The 12,391-nt window shown below is 49.8% G+C and overlaps 1 protein-coding gene across 2 annotated transcripts in view; it reads left to right on the plus strand.

Moving 5' to 3' along the window:
- TSPAN14 (tetraspanin 14) overlaps nucleotides 1-12,391 on the plus strand; it is a 57,462-nt gene that overhangs the window by 18,886 nt on the left and 26,185 nt on the right. For both annotated transcript variants that reach the window (XM_043596732.1, XM_043596733.1), the window contains exon 2: nucleotides 9,720-9,817. In XM_043596732.1, coding sequence (XP_043452667.1) covers nucleotides 9,737-9,817 — 81 coding nt within the window. In that variant the 5' untranslated portion in view covers nucleotides 9,720-9,736. The remainder of the gene's footprint in view (nucleotides 1-9,719; nucleotides 9,818-12,391) is intronic.

Here is a 12,391-nt window from a genome sequence, read left to right on the forward strand (position 1 = left end):
TAGGCTTTCCTGGACCTCCACGTGGAGGCCATCCCTTGGGCCTCTGGTCTCTGAACTCTGGGAATCTCCCTTTCCCACACCTTTATGCCAGGGGCTCAGTGCTTGTGATGCCATGATAAGGGAGGGTGGCTCACCCTTACCCCTGTGTGACTTTGTAGTGTCTTCCCCTGAGGAAGAGTCAGACTTCTGGATACCTCTGAATGGCTGCTGCCAATGTGTCCAGTTTGCACTGTTTCTGGCAGACCCTGGCCATGAGGAGTTGGGTCCTAAGAGTAGGACAGAGACACTTCTGACCCTGAGGGTGACTCCGAGACGTTGAGCTCCGTGGATCTGAGCCTTCCTCCCCTTAGTGGGTGGCTGTGCCTTGGGGCTGAGGTCACAGGTTCATTCCTGTGGACAATGAGGCAGCCTACTCTGGCCTGCCTTTGTGATCCTCTGTCTCACTGGAACCTGTTCCCCTTCCATAGTCACCATTCCTATCCTTGACTTGTCACCTTAGGCCTACCTGTTTCGTTGGCCCGAGAATGTTCCCCAGCACCCAATGGTCTCTGAGGACTCTCTTCTCGGGTGGTAGGAATGTCTGAGGCTTAAGATGTGCTACTTGGAGATACAGCCAGGCCCCCAGCTCCCTTGGGAATATGGCTGCCCTTCACTGGCATGGGCCTGTGGCTTGAAAGCCAGGTGGAAAAGTTGAGTCTTGGTGAATGGCTGACTGGAGAATGAGTGAGAGAGGGGACAGCAAGGGTAATGGGGGTGGGGTGGGGAGGGCAGGTTTCCAGCTCAGGTTATGGATGGACAGTGCTATCCAGGTACAGCATAGTTCAGCTGAGATCTCTGCTTAGGGTTTCACATGGCCCACATCTAGGTGTTGGCAGGGTTGCGTTCCTTTCTGGAAGCTCTGGGGAATAATGTACTTCCAGGTTCATTCCAGTTATTGGCAGAATTCAGTTCCTGACTGTTGTAGGACTGTAAAGGTAGCCAGGGCTACCCTTATCTCCTGCTCTGTGCACATGGCTCCTGGATCTCAGATACAGCATTATGTACTGTGTCCTTCTCATGCTTGGAACCTTCCAGATTACTTCTGCCCTCAGCTGGTAGAAAGCTCTGTTTTTAAGGGCTCACATAATTCCATTGGACCCACTCTGGTAATTGCACTATTTTAAGGTCAGTTGATCAGTCAGTCTTAGTTACATCTGCAAAGTTTCTTTTGCCCTTTCTTTTATAGGGTGATAAGTTATGCTTCCTGGGTTTTCACTTTGCTCAGTAAAAAGATGGCAACTAAAAATATTTTGAAGTCTTCCTAGACATCTGGGTAAAATTGTTGGGTCGAGTGGACACACTTAATTTTACTTTATCGTAGAATCTCACAAAAGTTAAGATAAAGGGGATTTTTATTTTTATTTACTTATTTTAATGTTTTTATTTATTTTTGCGACAGAGAGAGACAGAGCATGAGCAGGGGAGGGGCAGAGAGAGAGACAGAATCGGAAGCAGGCTCCAGGCTCTGAGCTGTCAGCACAGAGCCCGATGCAGGGCTTGAACCCACAGACTGTGAGATCATGACCTGAGCTGAAGTCGGAAGCTTAACCGACTGAGCCACCCAGGCGCTCTCAAGGGGATTTTTAAAAAGGAATTTGTATGAGGATGGGGGGATGGGAAAGGAAACAAGAAACAATTTGCAAGCCAGTGATGGATGAGTGACCCAGTTTAAAATAGAGAAGTTGGGGGGCACCTGGGTGGCTCAGTTGGTTAAGTGCCTGACTCTTGATTTTGGCTCTGGTTATGGTCTCATGGTTCGTGAATTTGAGGCCCGAGCTGGGCTTTTGTGTTGATAGTGTTGGGCTTGCTTGGGATTCTCTCTCTCTCTCTCTCTCTCTCTTTCTCTCTCTCTCTCTCTTTCTCTCTCTCTCTCTCCCCCTCTCCCTCTCCCTCTCCCTCTCCCTGCCTCTCTACCCCTCCCCAGCTGGCACTGGCACGTGCCCTCTGTCTCTCAAAAATAAACAAACATTAAAAAAGTTAAAAAATAATGAGAGAAGTTGGTGTCACCACCCACATTGTTATTTTTGGGCGTGGTGCAGAGGAGCATCTGAGGTGGCTAAATGTAAGAATTCTTTGAAAGCGGCTGATGTGGTTGGATACCTGGATTGCTTTCCTTCCTCCGTGATGCTTGATGATGCCCTCTTCCCTTTTGCTGGACATTGGGGATTTATTCTGCAAAAGAAAAAACCAGGGACCTGTGAAACCCCAGGTATTCCTGGAGGTGCATATGGAGACCACATTCATTCCCCAGCCTTCTACTTCCATTTGGCTTCTCAAACACTGATGACAGCCAGCCCCCTTCCTTCCAGGTAGGAGCTTACAAGAGACCTCACTGGAGAACCTGACTGGCTGCAGAGGAAAGAATTAACGATGCCAACAACAAGGTTTCCCCAGCAAATGGCCCAGCCCGATCATCTTCACGAAAACTCACCTGCCCCAGGACTCAGTGCTTCCAGTTAGTTTTTAGGTATTTACTCTTCCTCATGAGGATTACTAAGGATTATTAACATCTGAAGAAGGTGCCTAACGAGAAAGGAAGCAAAACAAATAGGAAAAAAAAAAGGCCACTTGGAAGAAACATGCTATTTAGAGGGAAGAACATTTTGAAAAAAATTAGACATTTTCTCAGAGATCAGAGAAATTTTGTATCCATGAAGTAAGAACAGGCTGCTACAAAAAATATTTTGAAAACAAAATTATTAAAAGTTTAAAAAATGAGGGCAGGACAAAAATATCAGAACAATTAGAGAATAAAGTTGAAGGAGTTCTTCCAGAAAACAAAAAAGATGAAGAGATGGATAACAGAGCGAAGGATCATGCAGGGTTTCTGTATCCACCAATAGGAGTTACAGAGAGAGAGACAACAGAGAAAAAAAAAAAAGTAAGAATGGGAAAATCATCAAGAAAAAAAATTTCCTAGGCGGATATTGGTTTCCATATTGGAAGGACTCCTTGGATGTTGAACCAAGTGGGTGAAGGTGAACCCAGACCAGTACCCTGAAATTTCAGTATGCTGGGGAGAAAGGGATGATCCTACAATTTCATACAGAGAAAGAAATGCATCAGACACATAGATGGGGAACCTGAGTGGCTTCACGGCTTCTCAATATGCTGGAATGTAGAAGATGTAGAGTGATGCCTTGTCATTCTCTGTGAAATTGATTCCCAATTCCGTTCACATGCTTTTGTTCAAGAGTGAAGGTAGGATAAACCTGTTTTCAGATATATAGGGTTCAAAAAACTTGCCTTTTGCACTGAAAGTTTTCTCCACCAAGGTGAGCAAAGACTGGATTTCTCGTGGGCTGTGTCCCAAATTGAGGTAAAGGGAATTCTGGGTACCAGTCCAGATCGAAGCAGCTCCGTAAGCTCCAGGAGAGTTTTCTTCTGGAAGAAGAAATACAAACAGAACATCTGCTGTTAGTGAACTTACTGAGAGGAGACTTGGACAACTGGCATTGAATTTGGGGTTGACTATGGATAAATTTATAGGAAATTAAGCAAACAGAAAAATTAGAGAATCGTTAACTCCAGAGAACAAAAAGTTGTGCAGGAAAAGTAATTATGATTTATATGGCTCTCCCTGATGTTAGAAGTGGTCATGATAATGTAAACTCTGAAAGTCACTCTAGCCATTGCTAGAGTTTAACTGTAATTGGAGTGGAGATACAGGAAAGGAGAAGGATGAGGGAGCTTGGTGGGGGGCAAGTGGTTTCTCTAGGAGTAAATAGAGTGGGGTGCCTGGGTGGCTTCATCGGTTAAGCATCTGACTTCAGCTCACGTCATGATGTCACGATTCGTGAGTTCCAACCAGCATAGGCTCCCTGCTGACAGCGTGGAGCCTGTGTCCGATCCTTTGTCCCCCTCTCTGTGTGTGTGTGTGTGTGTGTGTGTGCATACAGTACATATGTGCTCACTCTCTCACACAAAAATAAACATGAAGAAAAAAGTTACATCGTCACCTTCCAGGGTAGGAAGTAGGTAGGTAATACCTAAAACTGAAAAGCCAAGGAATAGTAACACAAGCGTGTTACATATGGACATTTCTAAGACCTATTCGGGGTATAGCTATCAAGATCAGCTGGAAAGTTGAAAGGGTCCCTTGGAAGGGGGAAGGGCCTACGAGCTGCTTTTTCTCAACACAACGTGTATGGTAGTTGCTTCTTGGATTCTGTGCAGGCATGATTTTGAAAAAAACAAACAAACTTGAAACCCCAAATCTAGAATGCATGGGGCACAAAAAGGGAGGTATTTTTTCACGAAGCTCAGCTGTGCACATGAATATGTGTGCACTGGCTTGATTTTGTTCATGTGTTTCTTACCGTGGGTCATGGTGAAAATGTGAAAGCCATCGTCTGCTGGTTTCTCATTGCCCGTTTACTCCTCATACGTCTGAGCTCCTCACGTATTTTACAGTGGAGCACGTGCTACTTTTTTAAATTAACAATAAGACGGGGAGAGGGAGAAGGAAGGAATCTTACAGGCTGAAAAGAATCCCAAAGTAGACAAGCCCTGTCTACAAGGACCGTAGAGGTCATCACATTGGGGGGGCCAACATCCTTGGAGGTTGGCACATCCTCCCCCCAGCAATGGCCAATTTACATTTATAATGCAGAGGTGGTAATGGTTAAGTGCAACAGTGGAAACGTTTCTAGAAAATCACTTAGCAGTCTACCCCCCCATGCAACCATTTCCACACTTTTATATTCCATTTTGGCCTTCGACCACATGCTTACAAATTGTTCTGTAATTGCAAACCATGATGTTCAGATTTCATACTTAATGCATATTCTTTTTCTTTTGTTGGTTTATTTTCTGGAGGCAGATTCTTAGTCATGACTTTATTGGATTAAGGGTATGACTTTCTTTTTCTTTTCTTTTTTTTTCTTTTTTTGGTTTTGAGTGTCTGTAACCATATTGCTTACCAAAGAGTGGTAACAATTTACTCTGCTGCCAGCAAGGTGTGAACTTGGCATCCTCATCATGGACTTGGCATCCTCATCACGGGCTTGCCAGCAGTAGCTACGTGGTTATTTTGTCAAATTAAAAAGTGTAACAGGAGATAGCATCTCTGGATCGTCGTTAGGTTTCATTTCCAGTGATGTTGAACATTTTCTCATCTGTTCATTATATTGTCCTTCCCTTTCATTTAATGTCCGTCTCTTTTGTCCTTGTGTCTAAAACTGGAGTCTTTTGAGTATGGATTTTTAGACATTGTAGATTTTTTACCCTTTGTCATAATTGCTGCGGCTGCCGAAAACATTATTTATGTTTCACTTAAAAAAAATTTTTTTTTAATGTTTATTTTTGAGAGAGAGAGAGAGACAGAGTGCACACAGGGGAGGAGCAAAGAGAGGGAGACACAGAATTTCAGGCAGGCTCCAGGCTCCAAGCCATCAGCACAGAGCCCGACGTGGCACTCGAACTCACGAACTATGCGGTCATGACCTGAGCCGAAGTCGGACGCTTAACCGACTGAGCCACTCAGGCGCCCCTGAAGACTTTATTTTTAAGTAATGTCTACCCCCGACATAGGGCTCGAACCTACAATCCCAAGATCAAGAGTTGCATGTTCTACAGGCTTTGCCAGCAGGCGTCCCTCAATGGTATTGGTTTTAATTAAGTTCCTTAGTCGGTAGAGAGTGGAGTTCTGCCTTCCTCTGATATGACTTGGTTTAGCAAATAAAGATGAGCTGTCAGGGACCACGGTTACTTCGGGGTCATTTGGCTGCATGTTGGGTCAGCTCTGGGCTTTAGTTTCGGCACCAGTGCCTTTGTCACCATCTCGGGGTGCTGTGTCAGCGTGGGTAACACTCAGGTGGGGTGGCCAGGGCGTTGAGGCTGTGAAGCGGCTGAACCAGACCCACTGGAGCTCAACATTGGCTTCGTTCCCCAAACTGAGGGCCCCAGGGCCTTGTGTTGGAGGCGTGGCTTGGACTGGGGTCCACACAGATCTTCCCTTTACCTCCTTTGGTTTACATTCAAAGATCTTTGGTGACAGTGACGTTAGGGACCTGCTTCTACAGCCGGAGGCCAGCAGGGCAGATTGCAGTGCGAGAGAGAGACAGAGAGAGAGAGAGAGAGAGGGGCAGCCTTTCTTTCTGCTCCTTAGGCTCCCTGGGGGTGGGGAAGTGGGGTCACTCTCCCCGCCTGTGGTTACTTGAGTGCCTTTTCTTCCCACGGGGAGGAATAAACAAGTGGGTGACAAAAGACTGAAATGTTTCCCCTCAACAGTTTCCTCTTTTGTGAGTTGGATGGGGAAATAGTGTCATTGGGACATCCCCACGCCTAGACCTCACAGGGTTATCTTGGTCCAACAAAAGTGGTGCAATGGGTCGTGCATGACAGGCATTTAGGGGACGTGTCTGAGTGTGGTGCACGGTGTCATGGGTGATCAGGGGTTTCCTAGTCCTTCCCCGGTGTGGACCTGGCTAGTGCAGTTCCAAGGGTCTGAGTCTCCAGGAAGGTACAGGCTTGGAGTTGATGTCATGGTTGTTGAGACTCTCTGGGTGTGGGATTGGACCCTGACGTCTGTGAAAGCAGAGCTTTTTCCGGTTGCCTGTGTGTCTTTGTGGAGTGAGGCCTTCGGGGGCCACAGTGAAAGAGGGTAAAACCTGTGGTGAGGAAGGCCAGGTGCCCTGCAGAGAACTCTCCCCTTTGGGGCCTGCGTGGTTATGAATTCCTGTAGCCTTTCTTTTTTTTTTTTTTTTTTTTTAAATGTTTATTTATTTTTGAGAGAGAGACAGAGCATAAATGGGGGAGGGTCAGAGAGAGAGGGAGACACAGAATCGGAAGCAGGCTCCAGGCTCTAGGCTCTGAGCTGTCAGCACAGAGCCCGACACGGGGCTCGAACTCACGGACCATGAGATCATGACCTGAACTGAAGTTGGACGCTTAACTGACGGAACCACCCAGGCGCCCCTCCTGTGGCCTTTCTATGTTCGTCATGCTTAACCGGCCAGAGCTGAAGAACAGGGAGCTCCAGGCTGAGAGTTCTGTTTCACCTCAGAGTAATCATTTCCCAAAGGCCCCAAGCAGAGGGCAGGGATGAGGCCGCCACTACCTTGGAAAACATGCAGACTTGTGCTAATTAGCTGGTTTCTTTGTGGAGGAAGAAGGGGGACTGGCTTTGTTTACTGCTCCAAAGCTTTTGAGCGAGAGCTTTACCGTGGTTGGGTTAAAGCTGACAGCTGACAGCTCAGAGCCTGGAGCCTGCTTCGGATTCTGTGTCTCCCTCTCTCTGACCACCCTCCTTGGTGTCCAAGGAATACTCTCGAGGACTCCTGAACTTTTGGGTACCATGCCTGAGTAGCCCTCCCCAGTCTCTGGGGTTCCGTTCTATGGAGCATATGGCCATCCACCTTCCAGGCGTCTCTAGGAACCACGAAGAAGAGGGGGCTGTATTTGACAGTTCTAAGGAGCAGGCTTGTCTTGTCCATAAACAGAAATAGGGTTTCTATCGTTTCGAACATTTTCCTGCCTTCTGGGGCATTTTCAGCCAAGTTGACTGTTTCACTGTGAGGAACTTACCTGAGATTTAGATTAAAAAAAAGTTTGTTTTTTTTTTCTATATGCATGAAGCCAGTCATCTGAAGTCGGACGAAAACTTAGCGCTTTGAGGTTTTTGTAATCTGTGAAACACAAATGGGTGAATGTTGGTTCCCTTTTTGTTAGTTGCCTACCAAGAGCCGTCACTACCATAGCCCTAGTCTGTCCTGTGTCCCTACAGCTAGCAGGGTCCTTCTGCCTTTGTAGGATCCCCAGAGGGACCGCAGTCCATGGTGCCCGGGCTGATACTTAGTACATTAGGCGAGTCAGAAGTTGTCAAACATGCAGATTCTGGGCCCCAGCCTAGCCCCACTTATCAGAACGTGCAGAGGGTAAGGCCTTGAGATCTGTGTTTAGGATAAGTCGTTTGATGCTGTCAGCTGGGTCCCTCAACACCAGTGACATCAGGGATCAGTTTCAGTTTAGGATGCTGAGGCCTTGAGAGGACAGGAACTTGCCCAGGGTCGGGTCTCATTGCAGAAGGAAGGAGTCTTGGCCTGAGAGCCCCCGGTGGTCTTGTAGCTGCCCTGCGTGGCCCAGGCTGCGTTCAGGCCTCCTGTGTGCCCTGTCCCCAGCGGTGTCCTTCGGTACCTGGGATCACATTCATCCTCATCCTCGGAGGGGAGTTTTGTGCAAGCGCGGCTCTGACGGTGGGGACAGGGGGCTGCCGGGTTGCTGTCCCCTTCCTGGCTGGTATTTGAGGCCCGACCGGCCAGACCCACCCATCCCTCCCGGAGGGAGGAGGTGAGCAGACCGTGGTGTCCAGGCTTCGGTGCCTGTTGATTCTGCTCTGTGGCCAGGAGGGTTGAGCCGGCACAGCACTCATCTCCAGAGGGCTGTGGTTTTCATGTCCCTGCTTGGCACCACTTTCTCAGAACATTATGAGCCCCGTGGCCAGGCCACTGAGGCCCAGGAAGGGATTTTGCAGCAGCCACTCCTCGGCAAGGCGGCAGTAGCTGGATTCTTCCCGGCAGTTGTGAGTGGGTTGTCTCCTCACTGCTGGAGTAGCCTTGTTTGTTTTTGCCTTGGGCCCTGTTATGATGTGCCCCTCCCCTCACCCCAGGAAGTAGGAGGTGAACTGGGGCCTGGGGGTGAACCCTGGATCCTGCCTCCTGAGGGTCAGCTTGAGACTCCCCACCCCCGCCCCCCCCCCCCCCCCCCACCTTCCCCATCAGGTAAAGGCGGGCCAGGTCCTGAGATTTCCCTTTTGAGGGCACCTTCCTTTTTGTAGGATTCTCTGAGGGGCTTTGGGGGATGAACACAGATGAAAAAGAAAAAGAGTGCCCCCCACTTCACCCTCTGTGCAGTTCGCAGAGCATTCTGGAGTCTGAGCTTTTACCCACAGCCTCTGGAGGCCAAAACGGTGGTGGGCGAGTTGCAGGGCAGGTTAAGCAGGCGAGGGAGGGGAGACAGGCATGGGTGAATGCTGGCTGCTGTATGCTCCTGGGGTCTCTCCACCTTCCTCACCTCTGTGAAGACAGAGCTTGGGAAGACATCTCAGAAAATGTTGGATGAACGAATATGGAGCCTTAATTCTGGCGTCTTTACTGGCCTCGGTTAGATCATGCCTGCCTTTCATCTCTCCTTCCCAGACGTGCCTCTCCGTGCCCCCGTTTCTTTGGTGACTCCCTCTACTGCTGGCCCCTCTGCCGCGGGTAGTGGTAGGTGGAGAGGACGTGGACTGGGGACCCCGCTGTCCTGGGTTCAGATCCTGGGCCCTGTCGGGTTTTTTTGTCTTATCCTTGGGCAAGTCCCACAACCTTCCTTCCTAACTCGTGTTTCCTCTGCCAAGCAGTGGAACCAGCAACACCCAATGGAGAGATGAGATAGATGTTTGGGAAGGCCTGGAATTAGGGGACACTTTGAACACCGACATTCCGCGTTCTTTCAGAAATCTCTTCTTCTTTTTGGGGCTGTTTTTGGAGAGTTGAAGGAATGTGGTTGTTGCCCAGTCTACAGCTGGCATTGAGAGTAAACTGAAGCCTGAACCCGTGCACGAACACGGGGAGACAGTTTGGGTAGATCTCTGGAGTCTGTGCATGAGCCTCACCTTTGCTCTTTCTTGGGGAGCAGGTTTGGGGGAGATGTTATTGTAAGTGACCCTGTTGTCTCATCGCTCCCATGTCTGTCCACAGATCCCGCCTCTCGGAAGATGCACTATTATAGATACTCTAACGCCGAGGTCAGCTGCTGGTATAAGTACCTCCTTTTCAGCTACAACATCGTCTTCTGGGTGAGTTATCGAGAGCGGCCGCTTAGTCTTTTATTCAGTAGATCGTGATTCTTCACAAACCGTTGATTTGCCAGGCCCCCTGTGAGGCTGTGCAGGAGAAGGTGGGCAGGGTTAATGAGCCCTGCCCCCCCTCCCCGGCCGCCGGCAGAACCAGCGACAAGTCCATTATAAAACAGACTGTTAAGTACAGTGACAGGGAAGGCCAAGGTGATTGAAAACCAGGTTCGTGGGCCCCTACCTGAGCCTTGGAGGTTTAGGAACGTTTGAAACTCTGGCCCACACGCATGTCTGTCTTCCCGCTTCCCTGCCTGGGAATGAGCCCCATGAAACGTCGGTAGCAGGGCACTTAGTGCCCTTTTGACTGTGGGCCAGGCCCTGTTCTAGGCTCTGGGAGGTAAGAGTGGACGCAGGCAATAAAGCCCTGTTCCTTGTGGTGCTTGTGTGTAACCCGTAATGGCAGTAGCCTACTGAGCAACAGAGTAGGGAGCTCCTTGGCTAGGGTGGTCAGGGAAGGGCATTCTGAGGAGGTGACTTAAGGACTGAGACCAGAGTACGAGTGAAGAGGCAGCCGGTGGGGGTCTGGGAAGAAAGCTATAGGCAAGAAGAGCAGCATTTGCAAAGGCCCTGAGGCAGGACTGCACTTGGCAGGGGCAAGGGACTTGGGCCTTGTGGCTGGAGCTCAGCGAGTACAAGGGAGAAGGGGACACGAGGGAGGACAGAGTCATGAAGGAGCCGGGGCATGTAGGACCTTACAGTTGTCAGTAAGGAGTTGGAATTATTTTCTACTTTCAGTAACTCTGAGGTTATAAGTTGGATCTGATTTTGGAATGGTTCTGCAGAGTGAAGGGATGGATGGGGGTCTCATGTTCTGAGATAGAATTTTGGGACAGAAGAGGGAGAATGGTCTCTTAGCCACATGGAGATGTTCGTTTCCTGTCTGCGGCCACCCTAGAGATGAAAGACTTCGCTACCATCGGGGTGGTGGCAGGGGCGCTAGATGAGGTCTTTGAGGGAGAGTGTGCTGACTGAGAAGAGGAGGGAGGGGTGTGAAGGTCAAGTCCTGGGGTGCTAGAGGGGACCCTGAAGAGGAAAGTCGGCTCCAGAGTTGGCTGTGAGTGGGTGGACAGGAGACTTTGTATCATAGAAGCCTCTCAAGGACAGAGGAATAGTCAGCTGTGCCACAGGGGCGTGACGTAGGATGAGGACAGAAAATTGGCATTGGCCTTGACAAAGTGGACATTGTTGGTGACCTGGACCAGACCTGCTGTGTGCTCTGGGGGATGGAAACCCACCTGGAGCTGGCCAAGGAGCCAGGGGGACGTGGGGCAGTGGAGACTATGACTCATGACAGATCTTTCACGGGCTCTGCCCTAAAGAAGAGCAGAAAAATCGAGCACTAGCTGGAGATGGTCAAGGCATTACGGGAGGTATCCTAGCATGTGTGTGTCACCAGGGGGATAGGTCCAGGAGAAGCGGACACTGAGTCTATGTAGGTGGGTGCGGGGACGCGATCGAACACCTTAAGCAAGCATTGCTTATCAGTATCTGGGTGGGGGCATGTGCAGAGGGAGGGACAGAATGAGTGGCCGTGATGCCACATTTTGCCTCTCCTGTGGATTTCTGGCATGCCCTGTTTGGACTCGAACTCTTGAGAACAAGGCAGACTTGCGTTAAGACTTTCCAGCTTTCACCCTTGATATTATAGCATCATCTCCTAATGGTTTATCTCAAAGTTTTGGGGTTTTTTGTGTGTGCCTGTCCTGGAGAAACAGGGTGGGATTCAGTGGTGTGGCTGTTTACCCCACGTCTTTGTGCTCAGCCTGTCTGTCTCCGGCAACTTTGTCATTTTCCTCGAAATAAGGCAATACAGGACATTCGATGGGTTTCCTTTGGGCTTCTCCTGATGGGAGGACGGAGGCTGCCTCATCGTCGCAGTGTGTGGCTTCCTGGATCTGCACGGCTCCCGACCTGGCCCCACCCGGAGGCCCCACCCACAGGCCAGGTGTATGGTGGAGGGCCAGGTGGCAGACAGGCAGTCTGACACTTTGGACACTTGTACGCCCAGTGGTCCGTGTTGTTCTCTCCCACCCCCAGGCTGTGCTTGCTTGGTCTGGCGCCTTGACCTTTGAAGGTCATCCTGAACTTTTCAGCTAGAGCGAAACTTCCCGCTGCTGTAACTGAGGGCCCGCTAATGCCCCGTTTCTTCACCTTTCTTTTCGGAACCGACTCTTGGCTCTTGGGAAGCTTTACCAACTTTCCCAGTAACACCTCGGCAGCCCCAGATTCGAATAGGGGAGTTCATGAATTCCGAGTTGTACTCTGCTTGATTGAAAAGGGCTGCAGTGTTATCGGCGTTCTGCAGGATTGCCGATGTGTGGCCGAGAGTCTGTTTCTCAGTTAGTGTGCACTGGGGCAGAACAGGAGGGGACAAAAAGGAACAGCCAGGAAAACGAGGCACGAGAGAGCTTGGCTGGGAAAGTGCGAGGGTGGCCAGACGCCTCCCTGCTGGGTCCCTAGCAGTCATCTCCTGTCTCCTGCACAGGAGCTTAAGTGTGGGGTGAGGCCTGAGAAGTG

The sequence above is a fragment of the Prionailurus bengalensis genome, chromosome D2 (genome assembly GCF_016509475.1).
Source record: "Prionailurus bengalensis isolate Pbe53 chromosome D2, Fcat_Pben_1.1_paternal_pri, whole genome shotgun sequence".
NCBI lineage: Eukaryota > Metazoa > Chordata > Mammalia > Carnivora > Felidae > Prionailurus > Prionailurus bengalensis.